This window comes from Theropithecus gelada, chromosome 6 (assembly GCF_003255815.1).
Source record: "Theropithecus gelada isolate Dixy chromosome 6, Tgel_1.0, whole genome shotgun sequence".
NCBI lineage: Eukaryota > Metazoa > Chordata > Mammalia > Primates > Cercopithecidae > Theropithecus > Theropithecus gelada.
The window spans coordinates 47,147,718-47,169,966 of record NC_037673.1 but is presented as its reverse complement, the minus strand read 5'-3'; the positions used below and the strand labels follow the sequence as shown (position 1 = coordinate 47,169,966).

Sequence of the window (22,249 nt, the reverse complement as noted above, 5' to 3'; positions counted from 1 at the left end):
CTGAATCTCCTGGATCAGAATCTCTTGGGTTGGGGCTACGGCATCTGTATTTCTTGAAAACATCTACGAATGGTTTTGATCTTCTGTCTGTTGAAAATCACTGGCCTAGAATTCTCTTAGTTATTCAGAGAACACAAATTGTGCCACAGGTTCTCTTACACAGCCTTTGTTTAGAGTTAAGCATGAGGAGATCTGGAAATAAAATCACCAGGGATGTAATTTAGTTTGGCAAAGATGGGAGTTCCGAATTCCTCCAAGCCGGAGAACTGAGTACAGAGGCCAGTGACAGAGGTGTCTAACACTGGGATTAACGCCTGAACAATAGAGCCAAGGGCTGGGGGCCAGGAAAACGAGGCTAGATTAAAGTTGCCGCAAGAAACTTGAGAAGTGGAAGGCCCGAGCAACTATTACCAACACAAAATGGCACTTAGAGTTTATCAGCCAACAGGAGCTCTATGGAGAGAGTGTTACAGGCACAAATAGCAGGAGTGGAGTAGACAGTTGTCATTTAGATGTTTGTAGACATTATTCAAATAATCATGTTCACTCAGTTCACATAGGCTGGTAAAATAAACCAATATGATATGAGCTTCCAGGTTAAGGGCACAAAATAACTACATCAGAAATCCTATAACACCAGATAGAGAAAAGCAGCATTGTCTTAGAATCATAGACACCTATAGTTGGAAGGGAATTGTATCTCTCCCAAAGGAATCCCTTCTCTTTCTGGAGAGCGTCGACATTTATGTTGATTTGAACTTTTAATCTTTCCCATTTCCATGTGTTGGCCTTTTCTTGTTCTTAGCATCATATAACAAACGTGACAGTCATTGACATATTTGAAGACAGAACCTTGCTCGGGTCCCTTTATTCTCTGAGCTCTGCCTCCCACTGTCTCTAACCATTCCTCTGAGCTCACATTTGGAGGTTGCATTCTGATTTAAAACACACTCTGAAAGGATGGTGCCAGAACAGTGTGGAATGGACCATCACTTCTGAACAATGTAAAATGGATTCAATCTGTAGTGTAAAAGATGAATTTTTTTTTTCTGAAAATTGGGTTAATATACTTCATTTTGCTCATCTTATACAGCACCATAAGGATCACTGAAGGTGTTTAGTTTTTCTTATCTTTAGGTTATTTCACTATCTTTAGATTGCATACAAATATCAAGGGCACTTGAACTCATTCAGAACAATGAGCTTTTTGGTGCCCCTCAAACCATTTCTTGCAATAGTTGCTGAGGTGTTTTCTTAGTGGCCATTATTCTGCTTCTGAAGAGTACACACAAAAGAAAAAGAAGCACTCAGGTGGGATTTCTTTTTTTTAGAAAATATTATCTGTTAATTGTAAGTAACACTGTCTTATGATATGCATTATGATTTGATAATTGAAGCCTGCCCCCAAGACCTTGAAGGGCAATGTATTCATTATGCATACTGGTTATTTAGTTTTAGTCAATCTTTAGAATCTGAGGCCCACATTTGTACTCCTGCTGTGATAAACTTTGGGTGGAAAAAGAACCATTTTTAACCTCTAATTCAGTGTAATAAGCACACAAATGTATAGCACCAATATCACACATGTTGGCTGACCTCCTAATTGGCTATTACCTTGCATGTTTCCAAAACCACACATAAGTTATGGTCTTTATGCCCAAGTCCTCACTCATGCTTGGGCAGAAGCAATTCTCCCTGTGCATAAAATCAACAAGCCTTTATCACTATCATTTGTGGTTACGGCTCCTCTTCAAGCAATGCCATAAAAATAAATCCAACATTGTAAGTAAAATATTTTTAGGAAGAAAGAATTCTGTCTGTATTGACATTTTACATTTTAACCTGATAGCCATATCAGTGATGTACTTACTTAATTTTATATAATACAAACATTTAGTAATTTTCTTTTTTGTTTTCTGTACAGGAAATCAGATGATAGCAATGGTATAGAAAATAATGTCCCCAGGCATAGAAAAAATGTAAGTTACTTCTGAATGATATTCCAAATAAAAGGTAAAATTCAATATACATAGGCTACCTATTAGTCAGTTACTTTTTTTTTAGTTCCGTAAAAGATCTGGTCATTTATGATGTGCTCAAATATGCTTATTTACACTATTATAGGGGAATATATACAGTATAGTTGTACAAAAATAAATACTTTCCTTTTCCACCAGAGGACACATAGCAACCAATCTAGAAGTAAATCTTTTGCACTGGCTACATATTTTATTTTATCACCATGGGCTAGTTTCTTTTACAGTTTTTCATGTAGCTGTATTTGTTTTCCTCTCAAATTTTCTGGATTTTCTGTTACTTTAGTTTCATCTATTCCCATATATTTGGGGGTGTAAACTTATGCATATAATATGCTAACTTTCTTTGCTGATTAGATTCAAAATTTTTAGTTCATCAACATTAGAGTAGGAGATCTTTGTTTTGGCAATAGATTGGATCCCTCAAAGTATTTTTTGCTTTGCTAAAGTGATAGTAAGTTACTCTAAAGTAACCAGAACACACTAATTATATTTGATTATACTTTATTTAACTCAGGAATCTCTGGGCCAGTGAATGCAAAACCTCATGTCGAGAATCATTGGAAGATATACAGAGTTCGTATTTCAGCTTTCTTTATCCTTCCTGTTAAGAACCTCTGAGTTTTTCGTTTTAAAAGGATGAAAAGCTTATGCAGCATGCTCAGCAGGAGAGGAGCTTCATCAATAATACATGCTATCTCAGATCTAAGGGTATATTTTCATTCTGTAATTATGTTACATAAAAGCAATGTAAATCAGAATAAATGTGGTAGACCAGAATAAAATTAATTATATTCTGGTCTTCAGAGTACACACGGAACAGATATCAGCAGAATCACTTAATACTTCATAGAATAAAAATCACTCAAAACCTGTTTATAACCGAAGAATTCATGAAAAAGAAAACCTTTGCCATTTGTCTTAGAAAGTTATTTTTTTACAAAATCATGCTTATTATTAGTATCTATGGAAGTATATGTAACAGTTTTTATATAAAGGTCATCTTTCTGGGATAGTGAAAAAATATGTCTTTACTAAGTTGAATACTTTCTGCCTTTGCTAATGATAGTTATTCTACAATCTCCACAAGAAAAACATACCTTTTATCCAGAAATATTGGCTTAAGGCAAATAAATAAAACTGTGCTTACTCTAAAGCTCTGTCACTACAAAAGCAAATTTTCCAGTCTTTATTCCACTCATAACCACTACTCTCCCCACCAGGCTAAAGTGCTTATTAGTCTTTAATTAGGGTTTTGAACTTCATAAGGTACACCATTGTTTATGTTTTAGAGTACAGGTCCATATAGTTGTAATACCTAAAACACTCCTACACTGATGCTTTTGTGGCTCATGGTTTCCTGGTGTCTTTGATTTAACACCTGGCTTCCTGGTATCTATGGCTGGTTAGATATCTAAACTTGTATTATTAGTGCTTTACAATAATAATTCCCTCGACTGAAGTCCAGAAGTACTAAAGTACTTCCTTTTTATTGCTGTGAATGCCTTAGACTTATCTTCAAAAATAGGATGCGTTGTTTCTATTGCGTATATAACTGAAATATTTTATAAACTCACTGTAATCAAATCTTATAAAATCTGAATCGACATGAAAAGTTGTCAGTGCTTGAATGAAATACTAAAATCATGCCACAGGATGCTAGATAAGGTAAATGACCATGATGTGTCCTTGGAACTGGTGGGTGCAGTGTTGCACTGCTCGCAGGGCAACAACTTTAAGAACAGAAGAGTGGTGGTGTGGAACCCAAGATTCTTGGCGACTAGGGGATTTAAAGGTTGGGGAGGAGTAATTCAATGATTTGAAAAGAAATACTTTATAAAAATTTACTCCATATATTGGCTAAGAAAAATGTAATAAAATTTTGGTAGTGAAAATTATATCACTAATGTTTACCATTATTACTAGTATGAATAATACACATAAGGTAGTGACTTGGAAGCTGGTAAATTCTTTGTTGGTATAACAAAATGCAATATTCTGTTGTAAAGCATCCTAACTACACATGTAAGTTTGCTGAACTTGAATACATCCCAGTAATGGCAAACTTCATTTTATTCTTGGTTTTCATTTTATTCTGGTCTCAGGTCCATGCATTTATTTTAATTTAATTAATTATTATTTTGACATTATTTGGGTGATATCTATATAATGGTAGATAACCAATCAGCTTAATTAATCTAAACTATTTGAATTCGGGGAAATATTAGTCAAATCTGCTGTTTGACTAAATACAATTCAAAGCAGTATATTTGTGACTGGGAATATAGAACACAAGGAAACAAATGTGTAGCCCAACAAATGTGTAGCCCATCTGCCGTATGCATTCTTCCATTTTGCCACCACTAACCTTCAAGGCTGATACAATTTTCAAGCAAGAAGCATTGCTTCCTGAAGGTAAAATAATCAGAAATATTTCTAGAGTAAATTGAATTTTTAATTGGCAATACTGTGTTTTTTTGTTTGTTTGTTTTCTTTTGTTTTTTTTTGCAAAAATACTTTATTTCAGTAACCTTAAATAGGAAAAGTACTCAAAAATTAAAGTTGATGTTTGGCTTTTTATAGTCTTTCTAGAGGACTTCTAGAAAATTACCACTGTTGGATTTTAATCTGCTTCCATTAACCAATCTTATAGTGATGATAAATGGATTAACTAATACTGACCAACTGTAAATTGACTGCAAATAATAAGCCACATAAAAGCTGAAGTAGGAAAACTACTCAAGTTTATATATTAGGCACCTTGGGTAATTCTCTTAGTGTTTCCAGCTAACAAGGATTTTCAGCATAATAAGTAGATTTAATGATGGCATAAAATTCTCAGATACTTTCATACACATTTTTTTGCCAAAGTGTAAATCTCCTTTTGCAGTCTTTTTGTTATTATCCCAACATCTAGCTTCTCAGACCCCGATCTAGAACTCATTGTGATATTTTCTTCTTCTGTGTTAATTAACACTTATAGGTCATGAATCCCTGCTCCTTTGACCTTTTTAATAGTTCATGAATCCACCCCATTGCCTTCCCAACTCTGCCCTCACCAGCTGCAACAGCTAATGCCTTGATTTTCCTACCTCAGTCTCCTTTTCTATTAATCCCTCTTTTGCATGGCTGCCTGAGTCCACTTTCTCAAACACAAACCTCACTATGCAACTTTGGAATCTCTGTAGGCTCACCTTTGCCATTTCTTAATATTGCATTCTCCAAATTGCTAATCTCTATCCAGTCTCTTGAACTAGACTTGGCACATGGAGATTCCGCTCAGAAAGTGCTCTTCACACTTCCACCTGCTTGACTAACCCCAGGTTATCTTTCAAGACTTTAATCTGATCTTGTGTCTTAGAGAAGCCCCCATACCTAGTAGAGCAATTACCATCTTACATGCTTAAATAACTCCACATTTATTTGTGTTTATTACTCTGTGTTATAAATACACATTTGTTGTTCTCTCTCTTGGATTATTTTCTTTCTTTGTCCTGTAACTACCAGTGCAAGGGTGCAATAGAGATGTCTTAAAATGTGTATTGAATGGATGAATGTATAAATAAAAATTAAATTTTGTAAATTTCTACTTATTCTTAGAAAAACAATCTAAATTGTGACAAATCATAATTGAAAAAAAATTATAAAGAAAAGCAAGCTTTTATAACTTCAGTATTTGCTTCTTTTACTTTGAAAAAAACATAGAATAGTATAAAGGTCCAGTCATATTTTCTTTAATAATGAATTAGTGTCTTCTGAGCAAAAGGAGTCTAATTCCTAAACTATTACACAGATTATGTTGCATTCAACTTACTTAAATTTCCCTTGTTCTTCGTGTTTCATGGATAGTACAAATGCAAACCTTATTTTTATCCTTTATTCTAATAATGCATTGATTTTAAATATAAAGAATTTTAGGCCAGGGATGGTAGCTCACACCTATAATCTCAGAACTTTGGGAGGCCAAGGAGGATAGATCACATGAGGATAGGAACTTGAGACTAGCCTGGGCAACAGAGTAAGAAGACCCTGTCTCTACAAAAAATAAAAAAGAAATTAACCAGGCATGGTACTTGCCTGTAGTTCCAACTAAGCTGAGGCGGGAGGATTACTTGAGCCCGGGAGTTTGAGGCTGCACTGAGCTGTGATTGCCACTGCACTTCAGCCCGGGAGACAGAGGAAGACCCTGTGTCTGTTCCCTCCGAAATTTAGCGATTGTATTCCTTTACATCGTACTGTAGAGAGTTGATGTTTGTGTTCACTCCCTAACCTCGTTCCACTTTCCCCTGCCAGTATACTTCAGAGTATCTCAGATCCAATTTAAAATTTAATCCTAAAACGTATAATTATTTTCACAGTTTCATAGTTTAGTTTTGATCACTGAAAGCGTTTCTTTCGTTTTGTCTAATTGAACAAATTTATGCAAGGAATTGGGGACCTATTCCTCATTAGCATTGTTCATCTATAGGTGGAAATCAAGTATGTGTCGCAGTATTAATTAAAGGCAAAGTGACCTATTTGTACTACATTCTGAATAAATACTCATTAAATGAATGAAAAATAGAAGTATGACTCAATTATTTTAGAATCTTAAGTTATACAAATTTATGTAATGTCTATTTTGATTTTTATTAATTAACCATGAATTTATCCTACTCTAGTATTGAGAAAAAGGAAATGGAATTATGGATCCTTCTTTCATATGATACTTAGGAATGTATCTGCACTGTATCCAGAAGGTCAGTTACATGCCCTGTTTACCAATTGAATTCTGCTTCACTAAGAATAATAATAACTGACATTTAGTACATGGCATATGATGGGCACTGTACAAAATGCTTTGACATGTTTTGTTCATTTAATCCACACAATGGTCCTATGCTGTAAAAACAGTTAATATCTACTTTTTTATAAATGAGGAAACTCCAGCTTAGAGAGATTAGGTAAGCTGCCTAAAGTCACTCTGTCTGTAAGTGTTTAGAGCTGAGATTCACATTCACAGAGTCCTCCTGAAGAACCTAGGATTAACCGCCATGTTGAACAGCTTTGGCCTGCAAATTACATGCTTCTTAGAAAACAAGGCTATTATCTGTAATCTATATTTTTTAATATCAATTTTATTCCTTTCAACTGGTCAGTTATATCATAAATTCCATGGAATTTTTATGGAACCCATGCTTTGCCACTCTTATATCCCTATAGTGGTGCTGGGGAATCAGGACACATTTATTTGCCTTAGCACTCTTTCTTTCTTTTTTCTTTTTTTTTGTAATTTTACGTATAAATTGGGAGGGTGGCCTTAAAATTTATCATCCAACCACTGAAAGTGAAAGAAGGTGCTTTTTATGATTTCACCAGGATAACAGGCAGAAAATACTCTCTGGTCACACATTTAGCCTGCAGAGAGCATTTAAGTATGTTATGGATCGTCTGCCCTAGACACAACAGTGGCATCTGCAACAAGTAAATGATAAACAAAAATCAACTTTCAGAGAAATAGCTATTTTTAGTAAACATAGGGAAATAGCCATTTTAAGTAAATGTCAGGTGAGTCTCACTATATAAACTGCCTATAATGAAACAGTTTAGTAAGCTTAAAGTTCTATTAATCTCCAAAAGCATCTAACAGGTTGGGATTTATTGGTATGCAAAAGTATCATTCACAAATTGTAAGAGAAGCTGTCAAAGTCATGTTTTTGCTGGCCTATGGAATGTACTGGAGAATTCTTTGGACTTGCATATCTTCTGATTCATGTATCATAATAATGTCTGTGTGATTCTCAGTGAATCATCAATGCGTGATTGTGCTTTTACAATAAAATTTGTTTATGAAGTCAGTGAAAATAATTCATGAATAACATTGTCAAAATTACTTTTAGTCACATGATTAACCTGCAACACTATGTTTATTATTTTTATGTGTTGGCTTATTACATTTAAAAACTTTGTTTGTAAAAACTGATTTTGCTATTTAATTTTTAATTTAGAAAATAATGTAGCACAATGTTAGATTTATTACATATGTAACTGTAATACTATTTAATGCTGCAAAATCATAGCACGTAATCTTTATAACTTTAGCATTTTATTAACTGTCTTTGTACCTTTAAAGAAAGAAATATGATCATAATCTTTAGTTTTATTTAAATCAAGGATCATGGATTTATTTTGTCATACTTTCTAATAATTATAATGTTTTCCTTTGTAGGCATATGTGCCTAAATTCTCATCGAGGGCTTTCTGTACTGTGTAAATAGCACAAAATGTCTATATAGGAATGTTTAGAAAACATTTTCTATTTCATGTAACTCAAAAGATACATCTAATATGCAATTAAATTGAATAAAATGATACTTTGTGAATTAAAAATTTAAGTATTGGAAAACATTGTCATACTTTTTATTTTTTAATAGTTTAAAAGAGAATATAAAGGCACTAAACAGAAAACATTAGTTTTTTTTTTTTCTTTGTGTATACTCACAAGTAATTTAAATCATGTTGAACAATATGTCCTTCTCAAGCACAGTGAAAAAGTGCACCTAGAGCTGGGATTCTAGTTTAACAGATCAAACTAGAAGTCAGAAGTCTTTCAGAAAGGAATTTTCAAAGTATCCCAAAATATATTTGAACAGTTTAAAAGGCAGTAATGAACTTCATAAAAATAGATATAGTTTTTTTGCATATAAGAAATAGTTTTTATTACTATAAAGAAAATAACTCTTTTAAATGTTTCACTGTAATTTATTTATTTATTTATTTATTTATTTATTATTATAACTTAAGTTCTAGGCTACATGTGCACAACGTGCAGCTTTGTTACATATGTATACATGTGCCATGTTGGGGTGCTGTACCCATTAACTCGTCATTTACATTAGGTATATCACCTAATGCTATCCTTCCCCCCTCCACCTACCCACAATAGGACCCAGTGTGTGATGTTCCCCTTCCTGTGTCCAAGTGATCTCATTGTTCAGTTCCCACCTATAAGTGAGAACATGCAGTATTTGGTTTTCTGTTCTTGCAATAGTTTGCTGAGAATGATGGTTTCCAGCTGTATCCATGTCCCTACAAAGGACACAAACTCATCCTTTTTTATGGCTGCATAGTATTCCATGGTGTATATGTGCCACATTTTCTTAATCCAGTCTGTCAATGAGGGGCATTTGGGTTGATTCCAAGTCTTTGCTATTGTGAATAGTGTCGCAATAAACATACGTGTGCAGGTGTCTTTATAGCAGCATGACTTATAATCCTTTGGGTATATGCCCAGTAATGGGATGGCTGGGTCAAATGGTATTTCTAGTTCTAGATCCTTGAGGAATCGCCACACTGTTTTCCACAATGGTTGAACTACTTTACAATCCCACCAACAGTGTAAAAGTGTTCCTATTTCTCCACATCCTCTCCAGCACCTGTTGTTTCCTGATTTTGTAATGATTGCCATTCTAACTGGTGTGAGATGGTATCTCATTGTGGTTTTCATTTGCATTTCTCTGATGGCCAGTGATGATGAGCATTTTTTCATGTGTCTGTTGGCTGTATGAATGTCTTCTTTTGAGAAGTGTCTATTCATATCCTTTGCCCACTTTTTGATGGGGTTGTTTGTTTTTTTCTTATAAATTTGATTGAGTTCTTTATAGGTTCTAGATATTAGCCCTTTGTCAGATGAGTAGATTGCAAAAATTTTCTCCCATTCTGTAGGTTGCCTGTTCACTCTGATGGTAGTTTCTTTTGCTATGCAGAAACTCTTTAGTTTAATTAGATCCCATTTATCAATGTTGGCTTTTGTTGCCATTGCTTTTGATGTTTTAGACATGAAGTTCTTGCCCATGCCTATGTCCTGAATGGTATTGCCTAAGTTTTCTTCTAGTGCTTTTACGGTCTTAGGTCTAACATTTAAGTCTCTAATCCATCTTGAATTAATTTTCATATAAGGAGTAAGGAAAGGATCCAGTTTCAGCTTTCTACTTATGGCTAGCCAATTTTCCCAGCACCATTTATTAAATAGGAAATCCTTTCCCCATTTCTTGTTTTTGTCAGGTTGGTCAAAGGTCATATGGCTGTAGATGTGTGGTATTATTTCTGAGGGCTCTGTTCTGTTCCATTGGTCTATATCTCTGTTTTAGTACCAGTACCATGCTGTTTTGGTTACTGTAGCCTTGTGGTATAGTTTGAAGTCAGGTAGAGTGATGCCTCCAGCTTTGTTCTTTTGGCTTAGGATTGTCTTGGCAATGTGGGCTCTTCTTTGGTTCCATATGAACTTTAAAGCAGTTTTTTCCGATTCTGTGAAGAAAGTCCTTGGTAGCTAATGGGGATGGCAATGACTCTATAATAAATACCTTGGGCAGTATGGCCATTTTCACAATATTGATTCTTCCTATCCATGAGCATGGTATGTTCTTCCATTTTTTTGCGTCCTCTTTTATTTCACTGAGCAGTGGTTTGTAGCTCTCCTTGAAGAGGTCCTTCACATCCCTTGTAAGTTGGATTTTAGGTACTTTATTCTCTATGAAGCAATTGTGAATGGAAGTTCATTCATGATTGGACTCACTGTCTGTTATTGGTGTATAAGAATGCTTGTGATTTTTGCACATTGATTTTGTATCCTGAGACTTTGCTGAAGTTGCTTATCAGCTTCAGGAGATTTTGGGCTGAGATGATGGGGATTTGTAAATATACAATCATGTCATCTGCAAAGAGGGACAATTTGACTTCTTCTTTTCCTAACTGAATACCCTTGATTTCTTTCTCTTGCCTGATTGCCCTAGCCAGAACTTCCAACACTATGTTGAATAGGAGTGGTGAGAGAGGGCATCCCTGTCTTGTGCCAGTTTTCAAAGGGAATGCTTCCAGTTTCTGCCCATTCAGTGTGATATTGGCTGTGGGTTTGTCATAAATAGCTCTTATTATTTTGAGATATGTTCCATCAATACCGAATTTATTGAGAGTTTTTAGCATGAAGGGCTGTTGAGTTTTGTCAAAGGCCTTTTCTGCATCTATTGAGATAATCATGTGGTTTTTGTCTTTGGTTCTGTTTATATGCTGGATTACGTTTATTGATTTGCATATGTTGATCTGCCTTGCATCCCAGGGATGAAGCCCACTTGATCATGGTGGATAACCTTTTTGATGCACTGCTGGATTCGGTTTGCCGGTATTTTATTGAGGATTTTTGCATTAATGTTCATCAGGGATATGGTCTAACATTCTCTTTTTTTGTTGTTTCTCTGTCAGGCTTTGGTATCAGGATGATGTTGGCCTCGTAAAGTGCGTTAGGGAGGATTCCCTCTTTTTCTATTGATTGGAATAGTTTCAGAAGGAATAATACCAACTCCTCCTTGTACCTCTGGTAGAATTCGGATGTGAATATGTCTGGTCCTGGACTTTTTTTGGTTGGTAAGCTATTAATTATTGGCTCAATTTCAGAGCCTGCTATTGGTCTATTCAGGGATTCAACTTCTTCCTGGTTTAGTCTTGGGAGAGTATAAGTGTCCAGGAAATTATCCATTTCTTCTAGGTTTTCTAGGTTATTTGCGTAGAGGTTTTTATAGTATTCTGTGATGGCAGGTAGTTTGTATTTCTGTGGGGTCGGTGGTGATATCCCCTTTATCATTTTTTATTGCTTCTATTTGATTCTTCTCTCTTTTCTTCTTTTTTAGTCTTGCTAGCGGTCTATCAATTTTGTTGATCTTTTCAAAAAACCAGGTCCTGGATTCGTTGATTTTTTGGAGGGTTTTTTGTGTCTCTATCTCCTTCAGTTCTGCTCTGATCTTAGTTGTTTCTTGCCTTCTGCTAGCTTTTGAATGTGTTTTCTCTTGCTTCTCTAGTTCTTTTAATTGTGCTGTTAGGGTATCCAGCTTTCTCTTGTGGGCATTTAGTGCTATAAATTTCCCTCTACACACTGCTTTAAATGTGTCCCAGAGATTCTGGTGTGGTGTGTCTTTGTTCTTATTGGTTTCAAAGAACATCTTTATTTCTGCCTTCATTTCGTTATGTACCCAGTAGTCATTCAGGAGCAGGTTGTTCAGTTTCCATGTAGTTGAGCGGTTTTGATTGAGTGTCTTAGTCCTGAGTTCTAGTTTGATTGCACTGTGTTCTGAGAGACAGTTTGTTATAATATCTGTTCTTGTACATTTGCTGAGGAGTCCTTTACTTCCAATTATGTGGTCAATTTTGGAATAAGTGCGATGTGGTGCTGAGAAGAATGTATAGACTGTTGATTTGGGGTGGAGAGTTCTGTAGATGTCTATTAGGTCTGCTTGGTGCAGAGTTGAGTTCAATTCCTGGATATCTTTTTTAACTTTCTGTCTCGTTGATCTGTCTAATGTTGACAGTGGGGCATTAAAGTCTCCCATTATTATTCTTTGGGAGTCTAAGTCTCTTTGTAAGTCTCTAAGGACTTGCTTTATGAATCTGGGTACACCTGTATGGGTGCATATATATTTAGGATAGTTAGCTCTTCTGATGAATTGATCCCTTTACCATTATGTTGGCCTTCTTTGTCTTTTGATCTTTGATGGTTTAAAGTCTGTTTTATCAGAGACTAGGATTGCAACACCTGCATTTTTTTTCGTTCTCCATTTGCTTGGTAGATCTTCCTCCATCCCTTTATTGTGAGCCTATGTGTGTCTCTGCAAGTGAGATGAGTCTCCTGAATCCAGCAAACTGATGGGTCTTGAATCTTTATCCAGTTTGCCATTTTGTGTCTTTTAATTGGACCATTTAGTCCATTTACATTTAAGGTTAATATTGTTATGTGTGAACTTGATCCTTTCATTATGATATTAGCTGGTTATTTTGCTCGCTACTTGATGCAGTTTCTTCCTAGCATTGATGGACTTTACATTTTGACATGTTTTTACAATGGCTGATACCTGCTATTCCTTTCCATGGTTAGTGCTTCCTTCAGCATCTCTTGTAGGGCAGGCCTGGTAGTGACAAAATCTCTCAGCATTTACTTGTCTGTAAAGGATTTTACTTCTCCTTCACTTATGAAACTTAGTTTGGCTGGATATGAAATTCTGGGTTGAAAATTCTTTTCTTTTAGAATGTTGAATATTGGTCCCCACTCTCTTCTGGCTTGGAGAGTTTCTGCCAAGAGATCTGCTGTGAGTCTGATGGGCTTCCCTTTGTGTGTAACCCGACCTTTCTCTCTGGTTGCCCTTAACATTGTTTCCTTCATTTCAACTTTGGTGAATCTGACAATTATGTGTCTTGGAGTTGCTCTTCTCGAGGAGTATCGTTGTGGCATTCTCTGTATTTCCTGAATTTGAATGTTGGCCTGCCCTACTAGGTTGGGGAAGTTCTCCTGGATGATATCCTGCAGAGTGTTTTCCAACTTGTTCCATTTTCCCTGTCACTTTTAGGCACTCCAATCAGACATAGATTTTGTCTTTTCACAGAATCCCATACTTCTTGGAGGCTTTGTTCATTTCTTTTTACTCTTTTTTCTCCACACTTCTTTTCTCACTTCATTTCATTCATTTGATCTTCAATCGCTGATACTGTTTCTTCCAGTTGATCGAGTCGGTTACTGAAGCTTGTGCATTTGTCACGTAGTTCTCATGTTATGGTTTTCTTCTCTATCAGTTCTTTTGAGGAATTCTCTACGTTGGTTATTCTGGTTAGCCATTCATCAAATCTTTTTTCAAGGTTTTTAGTTTCTTTGCGCTGGTTATGTAGTTCCTCCTTTAGCTCTGAGAAGTTTGATCAACTGAAGCCTTCTTCTCTTGACTCGTCGAAGTCATTGTCCATCCAGCTTTGTCCCGTTGCTGTCAATGAGCCGCGTTCCTTTGGAGCGGGAGATGCACTCTGATTTTTTGAATTTCCAGCTTTTCTGCACTGCTTTTCCCCCATCTTTGTGGTTTTATCTGCCTTTGGTCTTTGATTATGGTGATGTACTGATGGGGTTTTGGTGTGGGTGTCCTTTCTGTTTGTTAGTTTTCCTTCTAACATTCAGGACCCTCAGCAGTAGGTCTGTTGGAGTTTGATTGAGGTCCACTCCAGACTGTTTGCCTGGGTATCAGCAGCAGAGACTGCAGAAGATAGAATATTGCTGAACAGCGAGTATTGCTCTCTGATTCTTGCTCTGGAAGCTTCGTCTCAGGGGTGTCTACCGTGTGATGTGTGAGGTGTCGGTCTGCACCTAGTTGGGCATGTTTCCCAGTTAGGCTACTCAGGGGACAGGGACCCACTTGAGCAGACAGTCTGTCCGTTCTCAGATCTCAGCCTTCGTGCTGGGAGATCCATTGCTCTTTTCAAAGCTGTCAGACAGGGACATTTACCTCTACTGAGGTTTCTGCTGCTTTCTGTTTAGCTATGCCCTGTCCCCAGAGGAGAAATCTACAGAGGCAGGCCATCCTCCTTGAGCTGTGGTGGGCTCCACCCAATTCGAGCTTCCCGGAGGCTTTGTTTACCTACTTAAGCCTCAGCAATTGCAGGCACCCCCCCCCCCCGCCCACACCCGCCTCACTGCCGCCTTGCAGTTAGATCTCAGACTGCCGTGCTAGCAATGAGGGAGGCTCAGTGGGTGTGGGACCCTCTGGGCCAGGTATGGGATATAATCTCCTGGTGTGCCGTTTGCTAAGACCCTTGGTAAAGCGCAGTATTAGGGTGGGAGTTACCGGATTTTGCAGGTGTTGTGTGTCTCACTTTCCTTTGGCTAGGAAAAGGAATTCCCTTCCCCCTTGTGCTTCCCAGGTGTGGCAATGCCTCACCCTGCTTCAGCTCTCGCTGGTTGGGCTGCACCCTCAGACCAGCGCCAACTGTCCGACAAGACACGCCCCAGTGAGATGAACCCAGTACCTAGTTGAAAATGCAGAAATCACCCGTCTTCTGTGTCACTCACACTGGGAGCTGGAGGCTGGAGCTGTTCCTATTTGGCCATCTTGGGCGTGCCCCCAAAATAGATATTTTAAGTCAAAATGATGCAGAGAACAAATTTTCTTGTTGTTCTGGATAAATTTTTTCATTGTATTTTAAGTTCTGGGGTACATGTGCAGAACATGCAGGTTTGTTACATAAGTATACACATGCCCTGGTGGTTTGCTGTACCCATCAACCCATCATCTACATTAGGTATTTCTCCTACTGCTATCCATCCCCTAGCTTCCACCCTGCAACAGGACCCAGTGTGTGATGTTCCCCTCCCTGTGTCCATATGTTCTCATTGTTCAATTCCCACTTATGAGTGAGAACATGCAGTGTTTGGTTTTCTGTTCTTATGATAGTTTGCTGAGAATGGTTTCCAGTGTCATCCATGTCCCTGCAAAGGATATAAACTCATCCATTTTTATGGCTGCATAATATTCTATGGTGTATATGTGCCACATTTTCTTTATCCTGTCTGTCATTGATGGGCATTTGGGTTGGTTCCAAGTCTTTGTTATTCTGAACAGTGGCACAATAAACATACGTGTGCATGTGTCTTTATAGTACAATTTTGTTGAAGACCTTTTCTGCATCTATTAAGATAATCATGTGGTTGTTTTCATTGATTCTGTTTATGTGATGGACTGTGTTTATTGATTTGCGATGTTGAACTATCCTTGCATCTCAGGGATGAAGCCGACTTGATCATGGTGGATAAGCTTTTTGATGTGCTGCTGGATTCGGTTTGTCAGTATTTTATCAAGGATTTTTGCATAGATCTTCATTGGCAATATTGGCCTGAAATTTTCTTTTTTTTTGTGTCTCTGCCAGATTTTGGTATCAGGATTATGCTGGCCTCATAAAATGAGTTAGGGAGGGTTCCCTCTTTTTCTGTTGTTTGGAAATAGTTTCTGAAGGAATGGTACCAGTTCCTCTTTGTACCTCTGGTAGAATTTGGCTGTGAATCTGTCTGGTCCTGGGCTTTTTTTTGGTTTGTAGGCTATTAATTGATGCCTTAATTTCAGAACTTGTTATTGGTCTATTCAGGGATTCAACTTCTTCTTGGTTTAGTCTTGGCAGGGTGTATGTGTCCAGGAATTTATCCATTTCTTCTAGATTTTCTACTTTATTTGCATAGAGGTGTGTGTAGTATTCTCTGATGGTAGCTTGTATTTCTTTGGGATTGGTGGTGGTATCCCCTTTATTATTTTTTATTGCATCTATTTGATATTTTCAAAAAAACAGCTGCTGGATTCATTGATTTTTTTTTTGAATGGTTTTTTGTGTCTCTGTCTCCTTCAATTCTACTCTGTCTTCTGCTAGCTTTTGATTTTGTTTGCTCTTGGTTCTCTAGTTCTTTTCATTGTGGTGTTAGGGTGTTGATTTTAGATCTTTCCTGCCTTCTCTTATGGGCATTTAGTGCTATAAACCTCTCTCTACACACTGCTTTAAATGTGTCCCAGGGATTCTGGTATGTTGTATCTTTGTTCTCATGGGGTGTTAAAGTTTCCTACTATTATTGTTTGGGAGTCTAAGTCTCTTTGTAGGTCTCTAAGAACTTGCTTTATGAATCTGAGTACCCCTGTATTGGGTGCATATATATTTAGGAGTTAGCTTTTCTTGTTGCATTGAACCCTTTGCCATTATGTAATGGCCTTCTTTGTCTCTTTTGATCTTTGTTGGTTTAAAGTCTGTTTTATCAGAGACTAGGATTGCAACCCCTGCTTTTCTTTTTTTTTTTTTTTCTTTCCATTTGTTTGGTAAAGATTCCTCCATCCCTTTATTTTGAGCTCATGTGTGTCTCTGCATGTGAGATGATTCTCCTGAATACAGCATACTAAATGGGTCTTGACTCTTTATCCACTTTGCCAGTCTGTGTCTTTTAATTGGGGCATTTAGCCCATTTACATTTAAGATTAATATTGTTATGTGTGAATTTGATCTGCCATTATGATGCTAGCTGGTTATTTTGCCTGTTAGTTGATGCAGTTTCTTCATAGCATTGGTGGTCTTTACAATTTGGTATATTTTTCCAGTGGCTCGTGTCAGTTGTTCCTTTCCATGTTTAGTGCTTCCTTCAGGAGCTCTTGTAAAGCAGGCCTGGTGGTGACAAAATCTGTCAGCATTTGCTTGTCTGTAAAGGATTTTATTTCTCCTTCACTTACGAAGCTTAGTTTGGCTGGATATGAAATTCTGATTTGAAAATTCTTTTCTTTAATAATGTTGAATATTGGCCCTCACTCTCTTCTGGCTTGTGGGGTTTCTGATGAGAGATCTGCTGTTACTGTGATGGACTTCCCTTTGTGGGTAACCCAACCTTTCTCTCTGCTGGCCTTAATAGTTTTTCCTTCATTTCAACCTTGGTAAATCTGATGATTATGGGTCTTGGGGTTGCTCTTCTTGAGGATTATCTTTGTGTTGGTTTCTGTATTTCCTGAATTTTAATGTTGACCCGTCTTGCTAAGTTGGGGAAGTTCTCCTGGCTAATATCCCGTAGAGTGTTTTCCAGCTTGGTTCCATTCTCCCCATCACTTTCAGGTACAACAATCAAACGTAGATTTGGTCTTTTCACATAGTCCCATATTTCATGGAGGCTTCGTTCGTTTCTTTTCACCATGTTTAATCTTGTCTTCTCACTTTATTTCATTTAATTGATCTTCAATCTCTGGTATCCTTTCTTCCACTTGATCGATTCAGCTATTGATACTTGTGTATGCTCCACGAAGTTCTCATGCTGTGTTTCTCATCTCTTTCAGGTCATTTATGTTCTTCTCTAAACTGTTTATTTTAGTTAACAATTCATCTAACCTTTTTTCAACGTTCTTAGCTTCCTTGCATTGGGTTAGAACATGCTCCTTTAGCTTAGAGGAGTTTGTTATCACTCACCTTCTGAAACCTACTTCTGTTAATTTGTCAAACTCATTCTTCATCCAGTTTTGTTCTTTTGCTGGCGAGGAGTTGTGATCCTTTGGAGGAGAAGAGGCATTAAGATTTTTGGAATTTTCAGTCTTTTTTTGCTTCCTGGATTTATCTACCTTTAGTCTTTGAAGTCGGATGGTGTCTTCTGAGTGGACGTCCCTTTTGTTGATGTTAATACTATTCCTTTCTGTTTGTTAGTTTTCCTTCTAACAGTCAGGCCTCTCTTTTGCAGGTCTGCTGAATCTGCTCAAGGTCCAATCCAGACCCTGTTTGCCTGGGTATCACCGGTGGAGGCTGCAGAACAGCAAAGATTGCTAACTGTTCCTTCCTCTGGAAGCTTTTTCCCAGAGGGTCACCCACCAGATGCTAGCCAGAGCTCTCCTGTATGAGGTGTCTGTTGGCCCTACTGGGAAGTTTCTCTCATTCAGGATACACAGGGGTCAGGGATCCACTTGAGGAGGCAGTCTGTCCCTTATCAGAGGTTGAACACTGTGTTGGTAGATCTGCTGCTCTCTTCAGAGCTACCAGGCAGGGACATTTAAGTCAGCTGAAGCTGCACCTACAACCGCCCCTTCCCAGAGCTGCTCTGTCCCAGGGAGGTGGGGGTTTTATCTATAAGTCACTGACTGGGGCTGCTGCCTTTTTTTCAGAGAGGGAATCTAGAGGAGGCAGTCTGGTCTCAGAGGCCTTGCTTAGCTGTGGTGGGCTTCACCCAGTTTGAACATCCTGGTGGCTTTGTTTACACCGGTGAGGGGAAAACTGCCTATTCAAACCTCAGCAATGGCAGATGCCCCTCCACCCACCAAGCTCGAGTGTCCCAGGTTGAGCTCAGATTGTAGTGTTGTGCTGGCCGTGAGACTTCAAGCCAGTGTATCTTAGCTTGCTGGGCTCCGTGGGAGTGGGACTCGCCGAGCCACAGCACTTGGCTCCCTGGCTTCAGCCCCCTTTCCAGGGGAGTGAACAGTTCTGTCTCTGGCTTTCCAGGTTCCTGCGACTAGCTCAGTGTCTGCCCAAATGACCACCCAGTTTTGTGCTGGAAACCCAGGGGCCCTGGTGGTGTAGGCACTGGAGGGAATCTCCTGGTCTGCAGGTTGCAAGGAATAGCGCAGTATCTGGGCCAGAGTGCACGGTACAGTCCCAAGTGGCTTCCCTTGGCCAACAGGGAGTTCCTCGACACCTTGCACTTCCCAGGTGAGGTCATGACACACCCTGCTCCACCTCGCCCTCCTTGGGCTACACCCACAGTCCAACCAGTCCCAATGAAGTGAACTGTGTAACTCAGTTGGAAATGCAGAAATCACCCACCTTCTGCATCGATCTCATTGGGAGCTGCAGACCAAAGCTGTTCCTATTTGACCATATTGCCAGGCTCCCATTGTTCTGGGTAAATTTTTTTTTTTTTTTTTTTTTTTACCATGTTAGTTTAGGTTGATTCAGCACAAATGCTTGCAAAATATTTCATAATTTATATTCTATGAAAATGTCGACTATTACAAAAGAACATCAACATTCCAATTAAGGCATTTTAATGTTTCTAACATTAAAAACATGAAAAAATATTAGGGGGAATATACAGTATTTCACTATGTATTTTATTTGACTCTTATTTGAAATAATTATATGCTAAAATGATTAATGACTGGTAAATAATTGTTTGTGTTCTAAAGCATGTGAGGCCAGTTTAAAGGAAATGAGTAATTGTATTTTTTTGGTGACTGCATTAGAAAACAATTATTGGGAGATCAACTTCTGGAAAGATTGAGTAGGTATGCTTTCCCCCACTCCTCCTGGTAAGTACAGCTAACAACATTAGGTCTTATAAAACAAACAGTAAAAGATTCTGACTTTAGCCAACACAGCTACTGTGGCCCCACCTCCTCCTCCAGCAGCAAAGGCTCCCCAACTAGGGAGCTGGGAGCCAAGACTGTCACCTGAACTGGTGATAAGGAAACCCTTTCATTCCTAGTAAGAAGCCTGAACTCCCACTCTAGATGTGGAGGAACCAGGTACCCCTCTTACCCTGAATTTTTAACGGAGGCAGAATGAGGAACTTAGATTTCTAACTCTACCTGACAGTAATAAGGTGAAATGAGTATCTCTTTCCCCAGTAATGTGGTGTCAGAGGAGGTCTACTAAACCGATTTAGATAAGATCTGAATCCCATAATATCTAAAATATTAGGTTTCAATAAAAAACATACCAAGAGTCATGCAATTCTCAACTCGATTAAGAAAAAACCAATAGATGCCAAAACCAAAATGAATCAAATGTTAGAATTATCTAACAATTATTTAAAGCAGCCATCATCAAAATGCTGCATGAGCAACTAGGAACAAATGAAAAATAACCTTAGCAAATAGAAAGTGACAGAAAATAAATAGATGATATAAGAGATGAAGAAAATAAAGATTATCCACTCTGAATAATAGAGGTAATATAGGCTGGAAAAAAAAAATGCAAAGTGCCCAGAACCTTAGGCCCTGTGAGACTTGTAACAAATGATATTTGTATTATTGGTATTGCAGAAGGAGAGGATAAAATGTTGGGCTGAAAAGATATTCAAAGTAATAACGATTGAAAATTTCCCCAGCTTTAACAAATGCCATTAACCTACACATTCAAGAAACTGAGCAAACCCCAAACAGAATAAACTGAATGAAATCCAGGTCAAAACACATCATAATCAAAATTACAGAAGCTAAAGACAGAGAACCTTAAAAGCAGAGATAAAGAAACAACACCTCACCTACTGGGGAAAACCAAATGAATGACAGTGCATTTCACATCAGAAACTATGGAAGACAAATGAAGTGTCACGTTTTCCAAATGCTCCTAGAAAAGTAGAGTAGGCAGTCCAAAGTTCTATATCTGATGAAAGAATCTCTGAATAATGAAATAGAAGTCAGGATATCCTTAATGAAAACAACTAAGAAACTGGCAGACCTATCTTAAAAGAATGGTTAAAGAAAGTTCTTCAAAGAGGTAGGGAATCATAAAAGAAGGATTTGGGAAACATCAGGAAGGGAAAAATAACACTTTCTTGAGGGAGTAGAAGCATCAAATATAATAGACATTCTTCCCTTCTTGATTCTTCCCTTCTTGATTTTTCTCTATAATTTTTAACTATTAAAGCAAAAATACAACACTGATCTGGTTCTCAATGTAATGTAAATGTAAAGGATATACTGAAGATGCTTACAAAGGAGCAAGATAAAGGGATGTAAAAGTAGGTAAGGTTTTTAAACTTCATTCAAATTGGTAAAATTTCAATATCAAATTGTGACAACTTATATTTAAAGTTACACATTCAGTTGTATAATACCTAGAACAACCACGAATAAAGCTATAAAAGAAACATAATGAAATTACTAGGGATACATCAAAATGGAGTTCTAAAAAAGTTCTAGTAACTCACAGGAATGAAAGGAAAATCAGTAAGGAAAAACAGAAGAAATGGAAAATAAAAATAATGGTGGACTTAGGTTCTAATAAATTAATAATTATCATAAATCTAAATAGGCTTCTTATACCAATAAGACAGAGATTGGTAGAGTGGATGAAAAAGAACCTCACTATATGCTGCCTACAAGAAACTCAATTCAAATAGAACAATATAGGTAGGTTGAATGTAAAAGGATGCAAATGTATTTGCCATATAAACATTAATCAAAAGCAAGCAAGAGTGATATATTGATACCTGATAAAATGGATGTTAGAGCAAAGAAAATTACCAGGAACAAAAAGGGACGTTACATAATAATAAAAGAATCAACCCACCAAGAAAATATAAACTAAACAATAGAGTTGCAAGATATGTGGTAGACCATCAGCAAAAACTGATAGAACTGAAATAATAAATAGACAAATTTACAATTATGTTTGGAGACATCAACAAGCCTCTTCCAACAACTGTTAGAACGACTAGACAGGAACACAGCAAGTATATATAAAATAACACCATCAATGATCATCATCTGATGTATGTGTTTAGAATATTAAAAACAGCAGAATACACACATACATATAGAACATTTACCAAGATAGACTATATCCTGGACTTTAAAACTAATACAAAAAAATATAAAATAATTGAAATCATAGAGTATGTTTTCTGACAAAAATGGAATCAAACTAGACATTAGTAATAGAGATGACAGAAATATATCCACACCTGGGTGTTAAAAGACACCCCTGTAAATAACTCTTGAGTCAAGGAGGAAGTCTTAGGGGAATTTTTAAAAGTAAATGAGACAGAAAAAAAATGAAAATTTAACACATCAAAAATTTGGGCATGCAGCTAAAGCAATGGTGACATCTATAGTGTTAAATTCTTATGTTAAAAAAGAGAAAGAGCCTCAAATCTACCTAAGCTCCCACACCAAGAAACTAGAAAATGAAGAACAAAAATCCAAAGCAAGCTA

The 22,249-nt window shown here is 37.3% G+C and overlaps 1 protein-coding gene across 3 annotated transcripts in view; it reads left to right on the top strand.

The window, feature by feature from the left end:
- Positions 1-5,708, top strand: part of EMB (embigin) — a 52,755-nt gene extending 47,047 nt beyond the window's left edge. For all 3 annotated transcript variants that reach the window (XM_025389194.1, XM_025389195.1, XM_025389196.1), the window contains 2 exons: positions 1,925-1,979; positions 2,554-5,708. In XM_025389194.1, coding sequence (XP_025244979.1) covers positions 1,925-1,979; positions 2,554-2,571 — 73 coding nt within the window. In that variant the 3' untranslated portion in view covers positions 2,572-5,708. The remainder of the gene's footprint in view (positions 1-1,924; positions 1,980-2,553) is intronic.
- The last annotated feature ends 16,541 nt before the right edge of the window (positions 5,709-22,249 follow it).